Here is a 27,996-nt window from a genome sequence, read left to right as displayed (position 1 = left end):
GTAAATTGTACCTTGTTATGGATATGTTATTTGTTTGAAACCCTCTTTGTTTGTATCTCTTGGTTTGCGTATTGTGCTTTGATGTTGATATTTATTTTGTTCTGTTCCTTAACCTGTCTTTGTAAAGTGACCTTTGGTGTTGGAAAGGCGCTATACAATTACAAATTATTATTATTTTTGTTATTATTTTTAAACTATAAAATTAAAATCAATATGCTAGTTTAAAGGTCAAGGTACTGTTTATAAAATAATAATAGGACAGAACAAATGATCTTTACTCACCATAGACAGAAACACTGAATGTTTTTGATGTCAGTTTCACTCCAATTATCTGTAGTTCATAAACTCCAGTATGTTCAGTTGTGGTGTTTGTGATGGTCAGAGATCCAGTTTGATCATCCAGCTTCAGTCTGTCTCTGAATCTCTCATCAGGAACACCACGTGTGGGGAAGATTTGGTTCTCAATGCTGATTTTAGCTATAGGAGACTTTTTATCTCTATATTTCCACTGTATGTCATCGTCTTTATGTATTTCAGTATCAGTGTGTAGAGTGACAGAATCTCCCTCCGTCACTGACACTGACTGTATGTAATTTGTCTCAGCACCAAACACACCTGAAGAACATGAACATGTTTTAATCAGATTAAGACTCTCGTTGGTTTATAAAGCCTGAAATCAGCTGCAGTTTTTGTCATTTACATATGAACTGAAATACATTCACAACAGCAGTAGAGATACTACACAAAATGAAATGTGAGATATATGAACAGACAGATGTTGTTATAGATGAACCAATAATTTGGTCTGTTTTAAAGTTATCTACAGTTGAGCAAAATCATTGCTAAAAATTACATAATGTACTGAAAACAAATACATGATAATTCAGCATGAAGCTACAAGTTCAGTTATGCTGGATATTTTCAATAATTATTTTTAAATAAATAAGACGGTCAGATCAGTAGATAAAACAGGCTCACTGATTCTCTGATGCTCTCAGGGTTCATGCGCATTTTGACAAATGAATTTCCATGACATTTGTCTGTTTATGAAAACTGCAGAAGTATTCAAAAAATAAATTATGGACCTGATTACAAAGTTAGTAGATCTCGCCATAATTATTCATCTGGTAAAGACAGCAGCAGATGAAAATAATCTAATCTGAACAGTAGTAGCAACTTTATTGCTCCAAAATGGAAAGAAATGAAACCATTAAAATGTTTTTATAACTTACCAGTTAGACTCCAGCAGCAGAAACAGAACAAAACAAGCGTGTGAAACATTTCCTTTTCAGTGCTTGATCTCATAACACTGTTCACCAAAACACTCAGTCTGTGTGAATCCTGTAAAAATACAGAGTTAAAAGCAACTGGCATCTCACAGTACCGGCTGCACTGACGTTCATCTTCCAAGTCAAACTGAAAGTAGCTGTGGTCGGTTTTCAGAGATGTGGTTTGATCTGTTGGGTGGACAAACATCTTGTAGGTGAGAGTGTGTATTCAGAGCAGGTGTGTTAAACATGTAGGTGAAATGTTTCTTCATGTCCTGCAAACAGCTTTTTAAGACTAAAAAAAAAAAAAAAAAATATTTGACAATAAACTGTTTCTGACAGAGGGAGAGAAACGATAACCCTCATCTGTTAGTAAGTAAGGGACTGTGTGAAGTTTCCACCCACTGTGCAAAAAAAAAAAAAAAAAAAAAAAAAAACACTATAGTGGCCTTTAACCCTTTGATTTACTGTTTTATGCTATAGAAATCATCTAATGGCTTTAGTAGGTTCCCAAAGCAAATGTATAGAAAAGAAGGGTATAAATGAATCAGGATGTTGGTTATATGATGTTCATTAAATTGATCAAGATCATCCATGAGACACTGTATAACAAATAATATAACTGATGAGATCATCTCGATCACCTTCACATGCAAAGACGCAATTTTCACACTGAGTCCAAGTTCGAGGCAACGTAAAGTTTCTCAGGAGAATGTAAAGGATTTGAAAACATTTTTTTTCTTCCATCCCAAATTTTTTCCACCACCATGTCCCTTTATGGGCTACATTAGATACCAAAGGCATGAGACGGCAAGAACACATTGCTTAAAAGGCTAAATGTGTTGTATTTAGGTGTTAAATGTGTTGCATTTAGCAAGTTGTTGCATCGTCTTTATAGTTCACAGACATGATTTCTATTTTTGAGGTGCTGCATCTGTCTGATGTTTCTTGTTGAGCTGGCAGTGCTGTGATGCTGCTTTAGCTGCTGTTTCTCAGAAACCAATAGATGGTGCTATTTATCAGTTAAAGCAGTGTCATACAACTGAAAAGTCACTGCAGAGTCAAATGACATCCAGCTCCTCCTCTCTGGTTAGGGTGTGTTTAGACATCTAGCTCCACCCATTAGGCCCAAATTAAATTTACTAATACATTTTATTGGAGGATTTCAAAGGTTGTGCTCATGAAAACTTTGAGGTTCTTGCTGATGAGTTTATATTGACACACCAAACAGTTTTTTTCTCCAGTGGGAGGTTTGATTAAAAGTAGCTGTCCGTGGTTCTGAAATGCAGATGGAGGACGAGATGCTAATACCAGATTTAGCCAGGGTGGGGCGTATGGAGGGGGCAGATTTACAAAAATCACTAGCGGATTTGTTTCTACTGTATAGATGCAGGTCATCTGATCGCTGATTGCGAAGCCTGGAAAAGGAAAAATATGTCAAGCAAGCCTAAAAATTCTGTTTCGCCCATTTCTCCCTTGTCTGGTTATAAACCGTTTATATTACGTGGATTTGTAGCATCCAGTAGTGAGGAGGACGATGCTACACACATTTGGATATTATGAGACACATCACTCATTGTAAGCGATGTGCTAAAGTTGGCCCCAGAGACTACTACTTCGCGGCGTGGGTGCCGATTGTATAAATGTTCCTCTACACAGACTTTTTGTCTGACTTGGTAACTGGGTGCGTGAACGTGGCTGTGTGCACACAACTCCCAGTGGATTGAGTTTAGTTCATCTTAGGGAATGACCTGGCTGGTGGTCAAGTGTTTTCCCAGCCTATTGTGGTAGAAAACCCAGAGGAAGTTAGTGATGTCCCTCACAAATGTAAGGATGCTTTTCCTGTGTGATAACGTGAGTACAAGCTCGTAAGTTTAATGATTTGGTGAACTTGTCAGATTAATTTATGGTTGCACCTGAAATGAAAGAATCATGTTCTGATCCAGAAGAACATGTATTCCTTCTAGAAATACCTTTACAGATTGGTCGCAAGCAGCTAGCTGTCACAATCACAGACTCTGCAACCTCCCTCTCAGGCCATCAGAGGGCGCCCTCGCCCGAATACTGACTCCTTCACGCACTGCATTTCCCATAACCCCTGTTCTGATCCTAATCACCTCGCTCAGCTGTTTCTCATCTACTGGGCTTTATAGCTGCAACTCACACAGCATTCTGTGCGAAGTTTTGTATTACTACTGTGAACAATTCCGAGCATTTCTTCCTGTGTTTGCATACCTGGTTTGACCCTATTTTGTACCTTGATCACGCCAGCCTGCTTTACCTCTAGTGGTGGGCAGATCGAGGCTTCGTGAAACAATGAAACAGTTGAAGCAAATGTGCCATATTGTGTCGAGGCTTCGAAACAATCCGACACCCGTCTCATGGGTGTTTTGAATCACGCTTCGGATCAGTGTTTCGAAACATCTGCGCTTCGGGATCTCGAAAAGCTGCGGAACGTCAGTTTCGCGTCAGCCATCCTTACCTCTGCCTGGATACTGGATTCCGTCTGTTCGCCGCCTGCACCGACCATTTGCCTTTTTACTGACCACGAATTCTCCTGCTACTGTTTGCTGGTGTTTCCACCTTTGCCTGTCGACTTCTCTTTTCTAAATAAAGTAGCTGCAAATGGATCTCTCAGGCTACGTTTACACGTGGATGGCTATTTTCATGAATGGACATTTCACCCCTCTTCGTTTTCAAAAATAACATCGTGCACACGAACCCGTGTACATGCTGTCAAGAGCATGCCAAACTTGTAGGTGGCAGTGTAACGAGAAGTTCTAACCCACGTTAGCCAATCAGAATCCCGAAAATAGTCACATTCTGTGACGTCGCTGCCTAAAACTCAGTTTTTCCAGAGAATGTCTAATAGGAAGAGAATTGGCACTCTCTGCTTACTTCCGGTTTCTGGACTGGCTGCAGTAACACGTCTCTGTCCATGCGGGGGCGCTCGCAGGCGAGTGCAGAATGAATGGAGGTCTATGGCGCTATACCCATCAAAATCCACTTTTCTCAGGATATAATTTTTTTGTCTAGTAATTTGAATGTTGTATTCGAAAGGAGATGCAAAGAAATTACACATTGCTGGGTGTTAGATTTTTTAGAGTCACTTATTTGCTTTAAAAAGTCTTTTAAAATGTCAATGACGTCATACACATCGTACGACCAGAGATACTGCTTTACGGCAATCCTTCAGTCACTTTGGTGCTTTCGTGCTCTGCACTTTCTTTTCTCTCGAGGCATCGACAACACAGCTGACACAGGTAAATACACGTGCTAGAAGAGTTTTTGTTTTGTTTGTTTCTGGTCCCGCTTCGGATGCCACGATGCCATCAAGCGGTATCTCTGGTCGTAATCAGTCCGCCACTGACCAATCAGCGTTCATTAGCAGAATGCTAGCGTGTTATAAGCAACAACAACTCAACCTGTAAGATATCGAAAGGACATAAGTACTCGTTCATTCAATTTTCGACCTATAACCCATGTTGAACTTGCAAACCCTACAATAAAATTTGAGATTTCTCAACGGCAATCGGGTGAAAGAGACAAATTTAGCCGTCTAGCCCCATAGACTCCCATTCAGTCTGCACTCGCCCGCGATCACCTCCAGTGGAATTCTAATGGAACTGCAACCAAGATCGATACAATGGGGCTAATAGGAAGTGCCAAGGCTCTCCGTAGACGGGCTCTGGTTTTTCTCAGTTTACATGCAAACGTGCAAACGAAGTAAAATTTTCCCAAATCTCCACTCTGGCCGGAGTATTTAGAAAGAATCGTTTTCAGAGGCGAATTCTCCGTTTGCGCGTAGCCTCACGTCCATCACCTGCTTTACTCATCATATCTGACCAAGACTCGCAGAAACTGAAGGTTATCCTGCAGTAAAACCCTCATCTGGACTATATTGCTCGATTGCTCCTGTCTGCCTCGCTGCCTGCTGTGAGTTTGTCTGCTTCGGTGCTGTAAGCTCCGTATTAGCCTCGTATTAGCCTCGTATAGCCTCGTATTTCCTTGTTTTGAACCATCATTTACTACAATTTCTAGTTGTTTATACTACTACTAAATACAGCTTACCCAACATCGCTGGCTTCCGTTACAACACGCTAGTAATTCGCTAGCCTGTTATCACGCCACCCGTGCGCTCTGCTATTTTTATTTATCTATTTTCTCTCGCGCCTTTGAGTTCATAAAAGCTCAGGTGAGTAAGAAACAGTGAGTAATGTCTTGTCCTGTTATTATCATGCGTTGCGTCTGAATGCGTTGTTGTTTTTTGAGCTCTATCGATTTGATTTATAATTCTTGATTTTTCTCTTTAAACTCGCTTACAACGAAGATTTTCTACTTTTCCTCACTGAAGAAGCACTGCTCAAAACTCATTGTTACAACGCGGACTGTTGAGCAGACGCGTCTCAAGCCTATTAGTGATCCAACGCTGCATACTCTTAAAGGTTACGTCCGTGGATCACGGCTGAACGCGTCTTCTCCACACTCACTTACAAACAAACAAACTTATAATATAAATTAGTATTAATATTGATAGCATCACTGGTAGCTTCGTTGCTAACTCACTGTCCATCTGTTAAAATGGCGAATATATCAGATGTAAGTAGTCTACCGTTTGGTGCAGGTGAGGACACATTTGAGCTGCACGCACTGCAGTCTGAGCTGGAAGCTGTTGAGAAACAGATCCACAACCTTTTATGGAGACAGGCCAAGCTGAGAGACCGGTGTTTGGCTCTTGAAACATCACGTGCCGATGCACACAAATCAGTGTTTAACGTTACTAACCCGCTGACTCCGACCGCGTCTACTCCGTGCGTTCCTCAGCATCGGTCGCAATCAGCCATGGTCTCGTTCACTCCGGCTCCAACACGCCACCACGAATCCTGGGTGGTTCCGCAGCGGAAGACGCGAGTCAGGTTTAGACCAAGACTCTCTCCGACCCTCCCGGTTTTCGAGTTATCCACACAAAACCGCTTCTCCCCTCTACGCGAAACAGAACACGATGCTGTGATCATCGGCGATTCCATCGTTCGGCACGTACACGCTACGTTAGGTAAAAGTAAGGTGCAAAGTCACTGCTTTCCTGGTGCTCGTGTTTCTGAAATCACTGCTCGTGTTCCCGAGATCCTGAACGGTAACGAGCGCGTCGGAACTGTGGTCCTGCACGCGGGAGTGAACGACATCAGGCTGCGCCAGACGGAGATTCTGAAGAAAGACTTCAGGAATCTAATCGATACGGTACGCAGCACATCGCCTGAAACAACGATCATTGTGTCAGGACCGCTTCCCACGTACCGACTAGGGCATGAAAAGTTCAGCAGATTATTTGCGCTAAATGAATGGTTAATGTCATGGTGCAATGAGCAGAAACTGCTCTTTGTAAATAATTGGAATCTGTTTTGGGAGCGTCCTAAGCTTTTCCATGCTGATGGCTAACACCCAAGCAGATTCGGAGCGGATCTTCTGTCGGATAACATCTCCAAAATGTTAAATACCCTTTGACTAGTAACCAAAAGTCCAAATCATAGTCTCTGCTGCACCAATTCAACTGATATAAATACTAGTGTAGAACATTGCATAGAAACCGTGTCTATTCCTCATTTAGTGAGATCAAATAATAAATCTAATGCAGGATCTAGGAAAAATCTAATTGTTATTAAAACAGAAAATGTTGCTATTAGTAAACAAAAACTATTTCTAAAGCTAGGTCTTCTAAACATTAGATCACTCACACCTAAGGCAGTTATTGTAAATGAAATAGTCACAGATAATAGCTTCGATGTACTTTGCCTTACTGAAACCTGGCTTAAACCAAATGATTATTTCGGTATTAATGAGTCTACTCCTCCTGGATACTGTTATAAGCATGAGCCCCGTCTGATTGGTCGTGGCGAAGGTGTTGCAACCATTTATAAAGATATTCTAAATGTTACTCAGAAAACGGGTTATAAGTTTATTTCATTTGAAGTACTTGTACTAAATGTTACGCTCTTAGATGTTATATAGATATACCGTATATCGACCGCCAGGGCCTTACGCTGATTTCCTAAAAGAGTTTGCAGATTTTCTCTCAGACCTATTAGTCAATGTCGATAAAGCATTAATTGTTGGAGATTTTAACATACACGTAGATAATCCAAATGATGCATTAGGAGCTGCGTTTACAGATTTATTAAATTCATTTGGGGTCAATCAAAACGTCACCGGACCAACACATCGTCTTAATCATACACTCGATTTAATTATATCACATGGAACCGATCCAACCGATATAGATATCATTCCACAAAGTGATGAAGTCACTGATCACTACATGGTAACTTGCATATTACGTACTGCTGTAATATGTCATGCAGCGCCGCGTTATCGACCAGGCAGAACAATCCTTCCATCCACCATAGATAATTTCTCAAATTGCTTATCTAATTTGTCTCAGCTGCTGCCTGAACCCAAACAAACAGATGAACTAGAAGAACTAACTAGCACTATGAGCACCATTCTCTCTAGAACATTGGATGTGGTTGCACCTATTAAATTAAAAAAGGTCAGAGAGAAAAATAAAGCACCATGGTATAACAATACTACGCATGTTTTAAAGAGAGAAACCCGTATTTTAGAGCGTAAATGGAAACAAACTAATTTAGAGGTCTTTAGAATCGCGTGGAAAGACAGTATGTCACGTTATAAAAAGGCCCTAAAAGCGGCCAGGGCTGAGCACCTCCGCAAACTAATAGAAAACAACCAAAATAATCCAAGGTTTTTATTTAACACCGTGGCTAAACTAACAAATAAACAGACGTCACCCGAACAAAATATCCCGTTACAGTTCAGTAGTAATGATTTCATGAACTTCTTCACTGAGAAAATAGAAAGCATCAGAACCACAATTGTAAACGTTCAATCTTCAATCGCGCCTTATAATTCAGCTTCAATTATCACCCCGCAAGAACAATTACAGTGCTTTACAACTATAGAACAAAAAGAGTTAAATAAACTTATCACTTCATCTAAAACAACAACATGTTTATTAGATCCTATACCAACTAAACTACTGAAAGAAGTGTTACCTGTAGTGGAAGAGCCTCTCCTCAATATTATTAACTCGTCTTTATCTCTAGGTCATGTTCCAAGAACATTTAAACTGGCAGTTATAAAACCTCTCATTAAGAAACTGCAATTAGATCATAATAATCTAGCAAATTATAGACCCATTTCAAATCTTCCATTTATGTCTAAAATATTAGAAAAAGTGGTGTCCGCTCAACTGGGCTCTTTCTTGCAACAAAATGATATCTATGAAAAGTTTCAGTCTGGATTCAGACCGCATCATAGCACTGAAACTGCGCTCATTAAAATCACAAATGATTTACTTTTAGCTTCTGACCAAGGCTGTATCTCAATACTAGTTTTACTTGATCTTAGTGCTGCGTTCGATACTATAGATCACACAATACTCTTAGATCGACTACAAAATTATACTGGTGTTCAAGGACAAGCACTAAGCTGGTTCAAATCATACCTATCTGACCGCTACCATTTTGTCTATTTAAATGGAGAAAAATCGATCATAACTCCAGTAAACTATGGAGTGCCGCAGGCAGGGCAGGACTTAGGGTGGTGGGGGCCCCTGGGCTTGAGTCACTTTCGGGCCCTACCTTCTATACATTACTTTAAATAGAACAAAATGATACATACACAAGCTATGTATTAGAGCTACACAATTCTGGATAAACTGAGAATAAAAATAGAGATCACGATTCTGAACAAACAACTAAACAAAATAACAATTTATGTTAATTGCTGAAGTCTATTAAAAATGTTTAATTAATCTGAATTATATAAAAAAAAAAAAAACTTGGGTTTGAATGAATGATTCAATTCCTCAATCAAATACACTTGTTTCATAGATGAATCAGCATTTTTGAACGAATCTCCTGAATGAACGATTCAATGACAAATGTTTTTTAAAAGTCATTTGTCGCCATCTGGTGGCGTAACAATATAATCGATCCAATCGTTATTTGAAGTGCAAAGCTACTTTCAAAAGGTGACTGGTACCATAGACAGTGTTACATGTTAAAAAAACGTAATAATTTATTTATATGACCACTGATTGAACCTTGAATTTTTTTTTTCCAATAAATAAATAATGATTACAAAAGTTCAAAGTGATCATAAGTTTATTGCAATGCACAAATGTCTTGGTCAGAATGAGAATAAAACACTTATTTACCTGGAAAACATTATGTTTTGATTGTGGCATTTCTTTGAGATTTAGAATCCAGTATTCCTATAGGCTAATTATTGTTTCTTTTATGAATTTAATAAAGAACTCTGTCTCGTATTCTGTCCAAACGATCCATGTAGGCTACTTAATCAGGGTTTTGTGTCCATTCGTTTTTCCTTTTTTAACCCGTAATTGAAAAACGAAAAATTAACGGTTGTTGTTTTTTTTAAACGCAAAGTTGAACACCAACATTTTAATTTGAACTGGCTACACCAACTGCTGCGCAAAAAAGTAAATATCGACGAATTTTCTGATTTTTGTTTATGACTTTTTGCCCCTTTATTAAACATTTAAAATATTCAAAGATTAATATGGAAAACATGTCGATTTTACTGGTTTTCAAAGGCCAAATTAGAACCTGGAAGTGATGTTTTTCCCGCAGTGCTGAATGAGAAGAGCCATTAATATTATTAATAAACTATTGCTTTGGCTAAATCACATCTCCATCTCCGCTGTTAAGCAGATGCGCTTTTAGAGAGAAATGCACATTTCATACGGAGTAATCAGAAGGTATTAGCTCTCGATTCGAATTTGTTCGTTTTAAAGTGGACATTTCAAGCTTTAGCCTACACAGGCTATATTTTGTTTCAGTTCTCGCGCTCCAGTTTACGGAGATCATGAAAGTGCGTCTGATTGTTTTCTTTTATTTTACAAAAGCACAACGTTTTCTTGTTATTGTGAGTTTACACAAATAAAAGTATTTGAGAATAATGTATTATTATTTTCTGTATGACCAGAAATGATAGAGTATTTTAAGTTGTTTCCACTGTTGATAGGAAAATGCAAGTGTTCGCGCTCGCGCCTCCGTGTCATGCAGTGCGCGCTCCACATTCAGCTTTGTTCCTTTTTTGCATAAAAGCGTCTTCTAAATATAGCCTATTAAATGTTATAATTAAATAATATAAAATTATCATTATTTGCGTAGCTATACATGGACCTCAAACACACCGTGTCTTCTAACTCAGGTGACTGTAAATGCGCAAAAACTGTTTCCATTGCAGTTTTGCGAAATATTCCTTTTTCGAATTGCCTGAAAAACCACCTCATGCGAGCGTAAAACATTTTTTTTTTTTTTTGCGAAATTGACGTGTTTCCATTGTGCTTATTTTCAATTCGCAGTTTCAATTTGCGCAATTTGAAGGGTAATGGAAACGCGGCTACTGTCTAATGCAGACAGTAAACGAGGCACTACGTAACTGCCAATAACCAATCAGCAAACCTCAAGATGACTGACATTTAATTTAGCTAATTAAATTTATTTTTCATTGCAGGGCAGGGCCAGGTAACAATGCTAGACCAATCAACAAACTTTAAAATGAAAAATTAAATGACTGACATATTATTTAAAAAATCAAACGTAAACGGGCGGGGCCCCCTATTGGGCGGGGCCCATGGGCTTGAGCCCAGTCAAGCCCAATGGTAAGTCCGGCCTTGGCCGCAGGGATCTGTGTTAGGCCCTCTATTATTCTCAATATATATGATGCCACTTGGAAATATTATAAGGAAACATGGAATTAGTTTCCATTGTTATGCTGATGACACTCAAATATATATTTCATCAAGACCGGATGAAAACGCTACATTTTCCAAATTGACAGAGTGTGTTAAAGATATAAAAGATTGGATGACGCGTAATTTTCTTTTATTAAATCCAGACAAGACAGAGGTAATACTTATCGGTTCAAAAAACCGCCCACAAAACCTCGCACAATACAACTTTAACATCATAGGATGTCCTGTTACTTTATCCTCTACAGTAAAAGACCTGGGTGTTATACTCGATTGCAACCTGTCTTTTGAAAATCATATTTCATATGTTACAAAAACAGCCTTTTTCCACCTTAGAAACATTGCTAAGCTACGTAATATGCTATCAGTTTCTGATGCAGAAAAGTTAGTTCATGCATTCATGACCTCGAGACTGGATTACTGTAATGCCTTATTAGCTGGTTGTCCTGCATCCTCAATAAACAAGCTACAGTTAGTCCAAAATGCCGCCGCTAGAGTTCTTACGAGATCAAGAAAATATGATCATATAACACCGATTTTATCATCACTGCATTGGTTACCTATAAAGTTCCGTATTAATTACAAGGTATTGCTACTGACTTATAAAGCCCTAAACGGCTTAGCTCCAGTCTATTTAACGGATCTTCTATCGCCCTATAATCCATCGCGCTCTTTAAGATCACTAAATTCAAGGCTTTTGGTCATACCTAGGATATTCAGAACCACCAAAGGAGGGAGAGCATTTTCACATTTGGCTCCAAAACTCTGGAATAGTCTTCCTGATACTGTTCGTTGCTCAGACTCGCTCTCCCAGTTTAAAACTAGATTAAAGTCGCATCTCTTCAGCCAGGCATTCATATAATCCTACAGTTCAAACTACAATCCGGCCTCTAGCTCATAAATGCCAGAGGAGAACTGGCCCCCGACTGAGCCTGGGTTCTCCCAAGGTTTTTTTTTCTCCATTAGGTCACCTGATGGAGTTTTAGGACACCATTAGGTCACTTGATGGAGTTTTTCGGTTCCTTGCCACTGTTGCCTTTGGCTTGCTCAGTTGGGGATATTTTGGGGATATTTAATTTAATTTTATCAATCAATAAATTCCTCTTGAAATAAACTTTGTTGTATTATTTAAATTTAATACTGTGAAGCTGCTTTGATACAATCTGTATTGTGAAAAGCGCTATACAAATAAACTTGACTTGACTTGACTAAACGAAGGGCACAAACGAAGGGAAATGTCTCCGTTTTTCAAAATAGCCATGTACGTGTAAACAGGGCCTCAGACTCTGATGATTCACAACACTATCTATTAGGATGTATTGGAGAATGATTAGGAAAATGAAAGGTATTAACAACCTTTGCTAAAATACATTTTTAAAAAGAAGGCAAGAAATAAGTAAGAATGTCTGTATGAAAAAACAATAGCAAGATGAAGATTTTGATTCTTCTGAGTTAAAAATAGCAAGAATAAATAATGAATAAAGAGTCGAAAGGGAGACACCTATTCAGCATTCAACCTAAAGTGGGGATTGAAAGAAGAGTGTTTGGAAGAGAAGATACTGTTATAACCACGGCTCTGTATAGGACACACTAACCTTCATTATTCACTGCATATTGTAGGAAATATGAGAGACAGACTGCTGCAATTACTGTAGAATAACAGAAACAGAACATGTGATTTTACACTGAGAGGAATAGCTATAAAAGAGAAAGAAATCAGCTTGTTGAAAAATCAATCAATGTCATTACAGTTCACGATATATTTCAGAATGCACAGAAACATTTAAGGGTCTATGATATTCTTCTAAAATATTTAAGAGATACCGATTTGATCAGAAGGACACAGAAGTTTTATTTTTCTTCTTTTTTCCCTCTTTTTTTCTTCTCATTTATTTATTCCTTTCGTTCATCGAGGCTTCACACTCCATCCCAATAGATGGCGGAAATGAATCTCAAACTGGTTTGCCTACTGCCAAAGAAGAAGAAGAAGAAGCCGAAGCAAAAGCAGAAGAAGAATAACGACACGTGATTGCCATGCCCATGCATAACAAAAGAGCCTTTTGACATTGAAATTAAAAATTGTCAAAATCAGAAGGGAAGAGTCTAGTGTGGACAAAGGTGATGGAATTATGTCAATATCAATGGGATCATGAAAGTAAAGGAAGACATCAGATACATGATTCAAAATAAAGTAGGCATTGTAAGAGAGATGACAAATAGAAGGAAATAACTTATAATAACAAGAAAACTTATAACAACAAGAAAAGGAAGTTATAATAACAAGACCTAGGATTGGGAATTGTAAATTAAATGGAACTCGAGTTCTTTGTATGTTAGGAAAACATCCCACAGGTCGATGTGATGAATGCCACATTTTTATGTCATGTAGAACAGTGGTTCCCAACCTTTTTTTTTGTCTGAAGACCCCCTTTTCCCCAAGAAAATATTTTAGGGCCCACCTTCACATTTAATGATATTATCGCTCTTGTAAGCTTGCATCAAGGATGACAAAATATGTTGTTTTCAAACAAACGGTATGTTTACTATAACCAGATATGTTTATGCACAAATAATAGCCTATAATATTGAAAATACAATAACAAAAACATCAGTAGGCCCTTTGTAATTTAAAAACGTAGGCTTAGGAGTAGCCTATAAATTGGCCCTATTTGAAATGCAATAACAAAAATATTCATACTGGTGTGTAGCAAAAAAAAAAGTAAAAAAAATATGCTAGGCTACTACTAATGACTGCTGTCTGGGACCTCAATACTTGCATGTTATTTGTGAGGCTTTATCAATGTGAGGCTTTATTTTTGACGCTTTTGGCGCTATAGCGAGCGATAGTAAACTTGCGTTTATTAACAGAATAATGCGTCTTTCGGAAGAACATTGTAGCCGGAACTATACTTCTCTCTGTGTACATCTATGACGAGTCACGCAGACTGTGCTACTCCGCAGCGGCAGCGATCCGAACCAGTGTTAAATAGTCCCAATGTAAACACTTATTATAGGTGTACCATAGTGGTTCAGGATAAGACAAAAACACGGATTGGAAATGGATTCATGATGCTCATTATATACATTTAGTAAATTTTTAACAGAAAAAAGTTAATGATTTTATTTAATGCTCATTGCTCAAAACTTTTCAAAATATGACGGGACCCCCCACAGAGCTCGCTGAGGCCCCCTTGTGGGCCGCGACCCCCCTGTTGGGAACCAATGATGTAGAAAATTTACACAAGAAAGGTAAGAGCATTTACAAGAAATTGGTATGACAGTATAATGTAAAAAATATATTAGAATGCGGAAAAAGTGAAAAAGGAAATAAATATTTGTTTTATTTTTTAAAGAGGACGAAAGACGAGTTATAGTATGAAGTGACATGATAATTGACAGCAGATGGCAGTAATGCAACTTTTTGGATGCTAACTGCCGCAAAGAAGAAGAAGAAGATTTCCATGCGTTCATTTATTTCCAGTTTATGTGGCGGGAACAACTGTGCATGGAAAACATGAACGCAAAATATTTATTTTGCTCAGTGTTGTTTTTACTTGCACATGGTAAGACATTTTATGTTACAATCTCTGTCCTAGTCAACCATAAAAATAAATGACGAAAGTGATACAGTTATTTGGCAGAAGATTGTATCCACGTGCTCACTACTGCTCCTAGACCATTGTTCTCTTAATAAAACATTGCTCTCTTTTTTAAACTTGAAATCTTTTAAATTACAATAGAAATTTATCAATATACATTGAATGAAATGAGTAGCTTTGAATAAAAAAAACTTATGCCAAATGAATAATGTAATTCTGCCAAATTAATAGTCTAATATTTAGTGTTACAACAAAACGTTTTGTTTTAATACTAAAAACAAAATCAATATTTTGTAATTAATAGCACCAAATGTTTTTTATGGATAATATTAATCTATAATATTCATAATGGGAAATATTCTTGATGAATCTATGAAAATTGGTTTATGAATCCACAAATCAAGATCGTCCATGAGACTCGTTTGTCTGATGAGTGAATGTGTAAATCATTGATGTTCTTCTGATGTTTGTTTGCATGTTACATTATGAATCCAGACATTTCTCTTCTCACCATGGAGAAGAAGAAAAAAAACCCTTTTCACAGCCCTTTTGTGTTGTGCAATTTTGTTTGGTTTATAATTTATAATGAACTGTTAATTTCTTCTTCAGGTGTGTCTAGTGTTGATAGAGTGTCAGTGTCTGTGATGAAGGGAGATTCAGTCACTCTAAACACTGGTGTTAAAACAAACCAACAAGAAGATATTAAATGGTATTTTTATGGCATTCGCATCGCTCAAATCACTGGAGATCTCAGTTTCATCTGTACAGATGTTCAGTGTAATGAAGATACTGAGAGATTCAGAGACAGACTGAAGCTGGATAATCAGACTGGATCTCTGACCATCACAAACATCAGAAACACACACTCTGGAGAATATCAACTAAAGATCTTCAGCAGCAGCAGCAGAAATAGCTTAGAAAAGACCTTCAATGTCACTGGTCACGGTGAGTAATTTAATGAATTAACCTGTTTAAATGGACTATAAAAAAGATGGACAACGCAACTTCACTCTCTTCCATTGTAGAGTAGTGAAGCCGCCAAAGTCCAAATATGGCACTGACATTTTGGAGCCAGAGTCTTGCTCAGTGGTGAGTGTGAAGTGGAGCCGCGATATCAAGGTCCCGTCCACATTCCTGCAGAAACGGTTTGTACAGTTTACTGCAGAACAACTCGTGTCGATGTGAAATAAACAGTTATGGTAAAGATCGAGACGCTTTGGCTTCACTTTTCAGAACTTGTGGCACACTAGATTTAAAAGTGATTATATATGTTTAAAGGGATAGTTCACCCAAAAGTTAAAATTAGCCCATGATTTGCTCTCCCTGAAGTCATCCTAGGTGTATATGACGAATACAATCAGAGTTATATTAAAAAATGTCCTGGCTCTGCCAAGAATTATAATGGCAGTGAATTGCTGTTTCTGTTTTGAAGTCCAGAAAAGTGCATCTATCCACAATAAAAGTGCTCCACACGTCTCCGGGGGGTTAATAAAGCTCTTCGGAAGCAAAGCAATGCTGAAAAAGGATACAAATAGATATTAAATGTTGCTTTTATCTGTAGTTCTTTCACATTTTGTGTGTTTTTGGTATACATTTCCTTTAATCATCTGTTGGTTTGTGTTTCACATGTTCCTGCTTCAGAACGAGATGAAATAAAGAGAAAGTCAGTGAAGGAGGGAGAATCTGTTACTTTAGATCCTGGTGTAAAAAAAAACCCAAATGATGTGATGACGTGGTATTTTAATGACACTCGCATCGCTGAAATCACTGGAGAACCCCGTAAGATCTGTACAGATGTTCATAGTGATGGGAGATTCAGAGACAGACTGAAGCTGGATCATCAGACTGGATCTCTGACCATCACAAACACCAGAAACACACACTCTGGAGAATATGTACTTGACATCAGTAGCAGCAGCTTCAACGTCAAAAGGAGTTTCAGTGTTTCTCTCACTGGTGAGTACTCTTTAGTAGTTCCCTTGAGCAAATTTAAAATGGTTAAAACATTTTTTTTTAAATCGACCTAGTAAATGTTTTCATTGTGGGATATTTGGGAAAGTGAGCTTTGACTTCATAATTGAGATCACCTTCACATCAAGTGACGCAACCAACACTGTTCACAAGATTAATGTCATTAACATGAGAAAAATAAGTCAGTTTTTCTGTGCTGCTGATGCTGTTTTAGCTGCTGTTCTTCAAAAGACCACCAGATGGCGCCATCTGTCAATTTAATCAATATCATACATCTAATGACCAAAGCAGAAAAGTGTAAATATGAGAAAAAGACAGTGGTAAAATTGATTATCAGTCACTCTGATGAATAATAATGATGTCTGTCTTCAGCTGTTCCAGGTTCAGGTGTGTCTTCAGCTGCTGCTGCAGGAATAAGTGTTGCTGTTGTTCTGCTGGTGGCTGCTGCTGCTGGTGTGATTTGTTGGAAGTATAAAGAAAGAAGGAAAGGTGAGTAATACCTGGTAATACTTTAGTGTTTGAAGTCTGATACTTATCTGTGAACTGTTTCTTTCAGACAGTTTGTAGACATTGTAAACAGAATGTGTGAATTTGGGACTAATGATTAATATTCTTTTATTTATTTTTTATCAGTATGTGTATCTCAGTACAATAAACAGAATAATTGCAACAAAAAGAAAAAGGATGATAATAATAGAGATAATGCTAGAAAGCGGGAAGCTTATGGTGTCAGAATTCAAGTCTACTGTCAAGCCAGATGTTTTTAAAGGTTTAAAGGGGGTGTGACCAAAAAAGTTTGAGAACTACTGGTGTAGACCAAGTGAAACAGCGCTGCGTTACCTCACTAGTTTCATTCGTCTAATAAACTGACCTAAGTGAGTATTATTCAGCACTTGTGGGTAGTTCAGTAGAATGAAATGTCCTCATTCCTTTATATCCGTGGGACTCATGTGTGTGGCCCTGATATCTGTCTCTCATTAGCAATCGCGCCCTGCATCATTCCAGTGTCATGTTAAAAACATCAATGTATTCACTCCATTCCATCGGGATGACGTCAAGTTCCATGATTCCACGCTCATTCACATACTGCATCATCAATCTATGCCTTTCTTATTGTTTTGAAGAGCTTAGCGACCCCGGCGGTGAAAAAAATCCAGATTGTAGCTTAAAGTAAAGTACACATTTTTTAAGACAAATTTTTAAGTCATGGCAATATCAACGATTGGTGTCGGATTCTGGTGCCAGAGAAGCTCTTCGTGTTGGTCTCAAAGCAGTATCGTTGTCACAGTCATTCATCTTCAGTCATTTAAATATAAATTAGTGATCTCCCTAAATGAGGTCACACATTTTGAGTCTGAGTGACTGTCAGGCACATCTGAAATGTTTCAATGTAATAACTGTGCATATGTGCTGACTTGAGCCACAAATGTTTCAGACAATTCAGTTCAGTTTGGGGAACTGGCTCATCCAGAACTGGTTCAGAAGAATCATTTGTTTGCGAACTGGCCATTGCATTAACAAGATGGAAATTGAGTTCAAAAGATTATTCTAAATAACCCTAGTAATGTTGTGTTTAATTGAGTTTTTGTATTGTTCAAACAGACACCAGGATGCAGCACGATGATCAGGTAAGATACTCACTGAATTTGTCTAACTACAGAAATCAGATTCAGATCTGCAATTGGTAACAAGTTTGTGTTTTATTTGGTTAGATTCAGAAATCACTACATTAACCCAATAATAACTGACTCTTCAGGACAGCACTGCTCTTGTACTATTTTACTTTATAACAAACAGTGGTATGGAGACATTTATATTATTATATAATTCGTTAATATATAATATTAATTATTTAATTATATTTTCACTATTATATTTATATACCATAGGCTGTTATATGACCCTGCTGTAGGATCTATGCATTATTTTGACAGCACTTAAATCAAACCACAAGACAGATGTTCTTCACACACCGTATGAGTTGCAGTCTGAACATGTTTTTCCGCGCCCTTTTGATTTTACAGGATCTAATCGGCCCTGTTCATTGGCTGTTTTTAAAAAATTGGATACCGTTTATTGGCCAATACAACCGTGCATCTCTTAAATAAACAAAAAAAAAAAAAAAAAAAAAAAACCTGCAACTTTTCGTAGAAAGTAAAAGTATCAGTACTGTTATATTAATACTTACTAATACAATAGTTCAAGCATTTTAGATGTGCAGAGTTTGGAAAAGATGAAATGTGGATCTTCAACTGCCAAATTAAGTCACAAATCACATTATTTGATAAATTCGTTCTGAATGTGATATGTAAATCTTAATGCTTCAGACATTGGAATGCAAACACTATACAGATGTGGTAAATGTTTTTGGAAAAAGTCATAGAGACCAAATACTATTTTTTTTTTTTTAGGGTTAATTTGGATTTGAAGTGCAAGGATGCAAATATTTTTGACCATGACAGTGTTATTGTAGTACAGAAGATGACAGTGTAATGCAGTTTATCAGATGCATTTCGAGAAACATCCCACATTATGACAACATGTTTAATATTTAGGAAAAGAAAACCACCATACATTCTGCAAAAATCTAAAGGAATGCACAATTACAGTTCATAGCCTCTAATTTTTTTTGTGTGTAACTGAATTATTAATTTCTTTCACCTTCTATGAATCTGTTGTCTTACAGGCGAATGGTGTTAAAGGCTTGTCCCCGAATCAGACTGAGATTGAGCCTGAAGCTGCCAGTGAGACATCAATATAACATTTATAATTATTCTGATACTTTAACTGAAAAGGAAAGTGAAGAGAAGATGGGAAACGAGAGATTTTCTTTTGTTTCCTACCTCTCTTTATAGTAAATTGCTCTGAAAAATAGTGTCATGATATCAAGATTTCAGTAGTTGGACCAATACCAGTGGAGTTTCACCTCAACACGAATTTCAACACCACAAAAAATAATTATTAGTCATTTTTAGTAACAGATTAAAACATTAAATAAGTTATATACGCATTTCTTCAAAAAAAAAAAAAAAAAAAACCTAAACACTCAAAATAGGCACCAAAGATGAGAATCTTGGGCCCAGAGAGCTAAAACAATATCTAAGATTTTTTTCCAAAAAACAACATAGGCTCACTATTGGCCAGTGGTGAACGTGATTTCACCAAGTACCACATGTTCCTGGATCAACATCTTTGTTGATCCTGGAACAACTTTCCAATCAACACATCAGATTTGAGGTACAAGTTTACAGTTCAGGGCTGGGTTTCCCGATAACGTTGTCTCTTAGTGCGCTACAAAGACTCTTAAGGTATAACTTAACTGAAGGTGATTTCTAGGCGAGTTCCCCGAACCATACCTTAGGAAGCTGCTTAAGATATACCTTCTTACGTGCGACGTTACCGGGTGCTGTCCGTGGCGATGCTGCTGAATTGGTTGACATCGATGGCTCGAGAATCAATTATTCTCTCGTGCAGGGGCTGTTTATGTGAGAAAGCAGTGCTCTTTATAAAAGAAGCACTTCAGAAATAGTTGAAATTGCATTTATTAGGACTCATGGGATATTATAAAAAATAATCCAAACTAAAAAGCCTATAATAGCATTGCTAAAATATTTTTGAATTGTATCACATATTGCTACCATTTCAAATTTTTACGTGCTTTCTTCTCTTTCCCATTTTAGTTCACTGAGGTGGAGCTGCGATGAAATATTGTTCTTGTAAATACTTTCCAGCATTTCAGTAGACTAATAAAAGTGTACATCTTATGTACGGTGCTCAGCAGCGATCAAAAAGGATTTAAACAGTGGATTTTGAATGTCGTCTTGTAAACTCGGAGATGTGGATTCAGACGGCAATTAAATTACCACACGACCTGTTTGTCAAAAAACAGAAGGTACTAATTTGGTACTAAAATAACCGACTTACCCCTGTAAATGTTTAAAATACTGTACGAGCCCATGAGAAACAATATTAGCGTCCGAATAGGACTTAACTGAGAGTAGCCTATGCTTTCACTGGCCTTTAAAAGCGATCTTTTATTAAATTAATAATATAATATATAATAATAATATAATAAAAATTCTAACAACAATCAGTGCAATGACAATTTTATTCTTTGCATGAAAACACCTGAATTAGCCTAACTGAACACTGTCTGGGTGTATTAAAACTTCAGAATTATATTCATATAGACCTGCAACAGTGATAAGGTAAAGCTAAGAGTGGTCCAGACCAACCTTCCGAACGTATGACTTACAGAAGGTATACTTAACTAAGAACGTTTTCGGGAAACGCGTATTAACAATAAGCTACAGCTTAAGATGTAACTTAAGAACAAACACTACGCTACGTTAAGGAGGTTTCGGGAAACCCAGCCCATGTCAAGTTTAGGCTTAGACCCAGGGTGAGGTGCTTCAACATCAGTGTTATTCACCTATCATTTCCCTCTGATTTTAGGGAAAAGTTATGGGTAGGGTTAGGTTTAGGGGTAGGAATAGGGTAAGGACTAAATTTTGGGACAGGAATGTTATTCCAGGATCAACAAAATATGTTGATCCAGGAACATGTCTTACTTGGCCAGCAATCACACACATGACCAGCATCAGCCAATAGTGAGCCTACGTTCTGACGCTGCACTGCGCTGCGCTGTTACACTACGTGAACTCACTCAGAGGCCCACACAGAAGAAATTAATAGTTGAATAGTTTTTGTTTTTGTTTGTTTTTGCGCAAAAAGTATTCTCGTCGCTTGATAAACTTATGGTTGAGCCACTGTAATCACTTGGACTATTTTAAACATTGTCTTTATAAACTTTTCTGGTCTGGCAAGTTTCAATTACAGAGAAGCCTAGTGATCCAGCTCTCAGATTTCATCAAAAATATCTTAATTTGTGTTCTGAAGATGAACGAAAGTCTTACGGGGTTGGAACAACATGAGGGTGAGTAATTACTGACAGAATTTTTGTGTAAACTAACCCTTTAAGAAAAGTATTTTATATTTTGCTGAAAATAATAAACTACTAAAAATAAACATTGTACATAATCTGATAATCAAAATTATCATCATGAGGGCAAAACAATGTTAACTAGTTATTTAAAAGATTTGTCTTCCCTTGCTCTTGCCCATCTCTAAATATTTTTACATATTTTAACACTGTTTATTATGAAATGCTCTACATTATGCTGATTAATAATGCTAAAGCAGACGCTGTATGAAAAAACGTCTACAGATGGCACACTGTAGTCATCTGTTCGACAGATAAAAATAATTGTATAAGCTGCATTGTCGGATTGGTCAGCCGTTTTTAGAGGTTTGTTAAAGCTGCTAAAGTGACCCACACAGAAACATAGTTTTTTTTCTTTTTTTCGTCATTTACACTAAGACCCAGTGCTCGAAGTGGGAAAAAAGTGCCGGTAGTCTCTGTTGAAATTGTAAGAATTTTTTTTTCTAAAATAATTTGGCGGGGGTCGAAATTCAGCACAACAACGGTACTGCATACCGCTATGTATACCAGCCCAATTCGAGCACACGTCTCCAAAGCCACGCTCCGAGTATTACGTCACAGGTTTCCGTCTCTTCCAAACTACAGTAGTTGTTACAGTAGAACGCTACATAAGCTCATTGCTTGATTCAGGAGGAACTGTAAAAGGCAGCTGCTGTTTCAGGTGCAGTGCTGACGTATGTCCAAAGCCCAATTTATACTTCAGAATTATTATACTTCTTTGTCGAAGTCCCGCCGTAAGTACGTCGTAGGCTGTGTGTAGCACGAGTGCTTTTACGTGAACCTTTCCAAAAATTTAACAATGCGTCAATTCTACGCGTTTTATATAACCGCTCAAGTCATCTTATTTTCACTATGCTACCATTTTCATGTTTCTACTGTGAAGTGACCATTTTGAAAGAAAACTGTAGTAGGCCTCATAAACGTTTTCCCATTTCACTATGCTAGACTGACGTGTTTGACAGTCACGCGTTCAGTGTCTCGTGAATGACGTGGTGTTCTAAAAATGCTGAGCTCAAGTTAAAGTAAGTTTAACTTCTACACGTCTCTAGACCTGCTCTTACATGCATGTGAATGACCTGTAACTGAAGTAAGAATGCACTGTTTATCTTTCAATCTGTGTTGTTATTTAAGCAGATGTTTTTTGTCTCATACGTTCAGTTTAACTGCAGTCCAATAGGGGGCAAGGTTTCAACTGAACTATGCATAATGCATGTTATACACATACATAATTTTCTTGCTCCGTCCGCAATAAATGCAAGTTTTTAAATAAGGGAGGGTTTCTTGCGTAATTCCACTATGTGGTACGACCCATTTTAATGGTGGCTAACTGACACCTTAAAATCAGTTATAAACCTCAATCTGTTTTTTCAATCTCAATCACTAGGAAAAGTGTTACAGCACAATTTCAAATTTGTGTGTACATGATGAGAACAAACACTCTTATGGTCATTTTTTATAGTCTTTGTTTCATAAACATCTTTGTTTAAATGTGTGCAAATGAATTACAGTGAAACTGTAACACCTTAAACATGAAATTGTGAACAAAATATGTGATATTTTAAGTGCTGCTGATCAGATTCTCACAAGTGTTGTTTTATTTTTGGGCATCCCCTGATGTGATTGTTATCTGAATATTGTTTTTGCCTTTGCAAATAACAATAAACCATTTTCAAATGATAATGTTGTATTTTCACATAGTGTAAACAGCAATTAATACTATGTGCACTATATTCAGTTATTTGGCCTGTGAGCTGTGTATGTTTTGCATCCCTGCAAAACATATACGCGCATATCACACATTTAATCCTATTGAGGCTTTAAAAAAGCTAAATATTTTTGTCCATTTCATTTTCTAAAGGAACTTCTTACATTGTATGTCAAACATTTGACTAAGAGCTGAAATCTGAATTTGTCATGTTTCTTTTTTAAAGTTTGTATTCAGAAATAAATGTTACACTGAGTTATTAGAGTGATCATTGTGTGTCTGTCTAGAATGATTTTTTACTCTGATGGATTAAAACATAACATTTTTAGTTCTTAAAACTGTAATTTCCTGGCTTTGACACTAGGGGACATTCCAGTGATGTATTATGCACTGCTTTTAGTACATACACTTTTGGCCGTCAGACAAAGCCTAAGGCTACATTCCCAGACTAAAATGCATGTTTAACCCTCTGATGGTTTACGGGGTCTTTTTGACCCCAAATGACTTTTGCTCAAATTAAAAAAAAATGTTCCCTTTGTCCAAATGGTATGAAACCTTCTACGGCTCTCAACACTTTCTAGATCTACAAAAAAACAAAAAATTGGAATGATATCTGTTTTTATGTTAGCGTGACAAAATTTGTGACACTCGTGGTCTTCGGGGTCTCTGGACAGTCTCTTCAGTACAAAAAAATGCTAAACTTTGACAAAAATATTTTATTTTTGTTATAATTGTGATTTTTATAATATTTAGATATGAATCCAACTTGTGAAAAGATATCTTTCAGGTAGTCAAATAGCAAATAGCATATAGTGGAGCTCTATAGCCATCTAGTGGTTAAAGTGATTTTTTTTTTTTTTTTTTTTACTGCATTTTCCAAAAAATGGGCATAAATGTTACATTAAACCATTTAAAATGATCCATGTTATCCCCATGAATGAAAGTTAGAAATCTGGGTCTTTTATAAAGTGAATTTTACATCAAATGCTGTTTTTTTGTAAAAAGCTTATTTAAATAAATATTTATTTATTTATTTATAGAAATTTAAAATATATCATAAATTCTCCAAAAACTGCACAAATGTTGAGTAAAAACATTAACAAACAGAATAAAATTACATTTGTAAAAAAAAAAAAAAAACTATTATCTTGTTACAAAATTAAATGTTATTGTCTGGGGTCTCTGGAGACCCCAAAAAACACGAGTGTAGACAAAAATAAAGACCATCAGAGGGTTAAACTGTTTTACCTAACTTAAAATAGTTAGTCAGTGCCATTGTTTTGTCTCAAGATCAACAAGATCAAGATCAACACCAGTAATACTTTTTTTCTAAGGCACGATAATAAATGCTACTTAAATGTCATAATTGTACTAAAGCCTAATCCTGGCTTAATCTAAGCCCTCTGTGAAACCGGGAATTTTTTAGGCAATTACATTTTCTGTGAAAATTTTAGGCAATTTATGACAAATGTTTGATGCTGTATTTACAAAGAAATTCCATGGGAAACAGCCAGTATTGAACATTACTAATAACCCTAATAGAAGCAGTAATGTTGGAGCAAACAAACAAACAAACAAACAAACAAACAAAAAACAGATGATTTGTCTCTGTGAATATGGTTCATCTAGTGGTCAAATGCTATTATATAGTTTATTTGGGTGTTTATTTTGGCATGCTGGAGTGCAAGACATGCAATACAAAGACAATTTGTAAGAAAAACACATTCTGCAATTGTCAACAGCACAGGTTTAACAATAGGTATAGTGCTATATAAACTTTGACTCATTTTATTTATTTTATTTGTTTAATACCCCTTACCAGTCAGGGATCACTGGTGATCCCAGATTATTTTAGTTCAAAATATGTTTGAGCTTATATATCTCAATATTAATAACAGTCTGGTTAATTAGAGTCTTGAACTATAAACTCTCAAGTGTTGGCTTTCTAAATGTATGTGTGTTATGTTTCTATTCAGAATTACTTATGAGCAGTAACCTTTTTATTTTGGGCATTTCATGTATGCAGTACTTGCCAAAATTGGGGGTGATGGGGAAGGGGTTAACCGTGAATATTTATCATCCGCTCCTGGGTCATTCCTGTGCTCCCCACATTTATGGCAATTATTACACCTCCCTGGGTGCCACCATGTTTGTGTGACGTCATAAACACTCAAATATCAATGATATCAAAGGTATTAGACTTCTGGGGCCAGTTGCAAAAACTGGAGGGCCTGGACTCCCATATGAATTTCAGCTCAGCTTTTAGACTTTTTTTAGACAATTTTGCTGATGGCACCATTGTGTTATTTATATTTTACAGTACTGTCACTATTTGAATGGGAGAATCTTTATTTGTTAAAATTAGTAGGATATTTCTTAGTAAATCTGAAGTAAAACTGCTAACATCTTATGAGCAGAAATGGAAAAAACACCTTCAGCCACATGCTATTGACAGACATAAAACTGACACCTTTAAACACTCACAAACATCCAGCCACACACACTCATGCAGACGCTGTTTGTGTAGGTCAAACCACATTTACAGAATGAAGCATGGTTCACTTTGACTTGTTCTGATGAATATTTTACATTTTTGGTGTGCAGATATACATGGTCTCTAGTTTTCAGACCCCACTTGTTCATCTTTGAAACACAAATTAAGATGTTTTAATATTCTCTCATTATTTTTGTCGATTTAATGAACATTTTCAAGCTTCAAAAGGTGCATAAAGACATCATAAAAGTAATCAATTTGAATGAAGCGGTCTAAATTTAAAGTTACCTCTTTATTATGACAGACCTATTTTAAAGTTACCTCTTTTATATGTCAATGCACATACATAGAGCTCATCTGGTAAACAGAAGCTCAAATCTGCATGCTTGATGCACAAGAACCAGTGAGGTTTGTTCTTGCATTTATTTTATTTTTTTAATTATTATTTTAGCTTGAAAATAGACTTTAAATGATGGACAAAAACATGAGAATATTAAAAATATCTTAATTTTTGATCCGAAGATGAAGAGTCTTGTAGGTTTGGAATGACATGCGTGCGAGTAAACGATTTTAGGCTCAGTATTTATATTTTTTGGGTGAACTATCCCAAGAATCAAACATAAAAATACTTCAATCCGTCAAATGATTTAGATAATTTATTAAACAACGTATTGCATGGCAAATTCATTGGAGGTTTTTAGGAGATTAATCAAACTCAAAATAAAAATCTTATGTTTTTTTAACACATTATTCTTGGAATTTATTTATTTATTGTCAGAATTGGTGCTTTATTTATTGTCAGAATTGTTGCTATATACATGTGATGAATCTTACCAATCCAAGAACTCAACCATACACTTGTTTCAAGAGTTTTTAAATGAAGGGATGAAACAGCTGGATTTGGGACTTAGAAAAACACTGAAGTTTGATCATCTCATGGCAACAGGTGTATACACCGCATGATCCTCCTCTTCAAATGTCTGTAAAAAATATCACACAAGCTACAGTATTTTACATGTTAAAAATGCGGAGATTTAGTGTGAAATATTAACAGTGATGCCATGTTATTTGATAAAATATAAAAAATATTAGTATAATGCAAGCTATAATTTTTGTTAATGCATTAATAGCAACGATAGCTGTGTGATCCTCTGAGAAACAAACAACTTTTTAGACTACTAATCAGATTTAATACCCTATATTAAAGTGATCTGATATATGATTTTGCTGTAACAACATTTAATCTGTGACAGAAGAAATGTAAATGCTGGTGTTATAAAGCAGGTTTGATTATCACTGAATGATTTAAAAAGCATATTTTCTCATGGACTGTCCAGAAATATAACCAGAAATATGTGCATCATTGTGACCTTCATTCCCTGAAGGCATGTTTCCTGTTAGATAGTTTAATTTAGTGAGTTTCTGCTAAAATATACACTGTTCACTGCTCAAAACAAACACAATGTTCACATTATACACTTAGTCAACTGGAAAGTAACAGTAATGTTGTGTTAGGACTACATGCATCAGCACAGATTTTACACCCCGCGAAGCACTTTTTAGTAACGTTGCTTTATATCTTACTGGTTTGTGTCGATTTCCTTTGTAGAACGTTGTCTCTGCATACGTTATTTCTTCATCACGAGTCTGAACTGTTTAAAGAATAATAAAACAACAAAACTCAATCTCAAATCTATCTGTTTTTTTTCACAGCATATTCTATAAATAAGGCTCAAATGTAAGCATTTTGCAGTGCAATTATTAAATTACATGCAATTAATTAAAATGTATTAATGCCATACTAGATAAGTTTTGTACATTTCCTGCAGATGCAGAAGATCCCAACGACTACAGCAACAATCATCAGAGATCCAGCAGAGATCAGCACTATTAGAGGTGAGTCTTGTTGTGAAGGAGAGAGTGGGTCTGGTTCTGTAATGATAAAGAAAGAAGTGAATGTGCCAGTCTGATCTACAACAGAAGACAGAGATCAGATCAGTAAACACACACATCTATCATCAGTGCTGTGGTACCTGCACATGTGTGACAGAGTGTGTTGATGTCCAGATGTGTGGTCTGGTTGCTGATGGGATTGTTCAGCACACAGCTGTAGGTGTTTTTATCCTGATATTCCACCTCCAGAGGTAGAGAGAGACTGATG

The 27,996-nt window shown here is 36.7% G+C and overlaps 1 protein-coding gene across 1 annotated transcript; it reads left to right on the top strand.

The window, feature by feature from the left end:
* Positions 1-14,520: 14,520 nt before the first annotated feature.
* LOC311295220 (uncharacterized protein) lies at positions 14,521-23,602 on the top strand. Its single transcript, XM_084416482.1, has 6 exons — positions 14,521-14,627; positions 15,273-15,608; positions 16,305-16,619; positions 17,007-17,123; positions 18,237-18,262; positions 19,321-23,602. Exons 1-6 carry the CDS (start codon positions 14,549-14,551, stop codon positions 19,393-19,395), a joined length of 948 nt encoding a protein of 315 aa, XP_084272608.1. The 5' UTR covers positions 14,521-14,548; the 3' UTR covers positions 19,396-23,602.
* The last annotated feature ends 4,394 nt before the right edge of the window (positions 23,603-27,996 follow it).

Source organism: Rutilus rutilus, assembly GCF_951802725.1.
Source record: "Rutilus rutilus genome assembly, chromosome: 8".
NCBI classification, from domain to species: domain Eukaryota; kingdom Metazoa; phylum Chordata; class Actinopteri; order Cypriniformes; family Leuciscidae; genus Rutilus; species Rutilus rutilus.
Note: the sequence above shows the minus strand (reverse complement) of the source record. Positions and strands in the feature narration are given on the sequence as shown.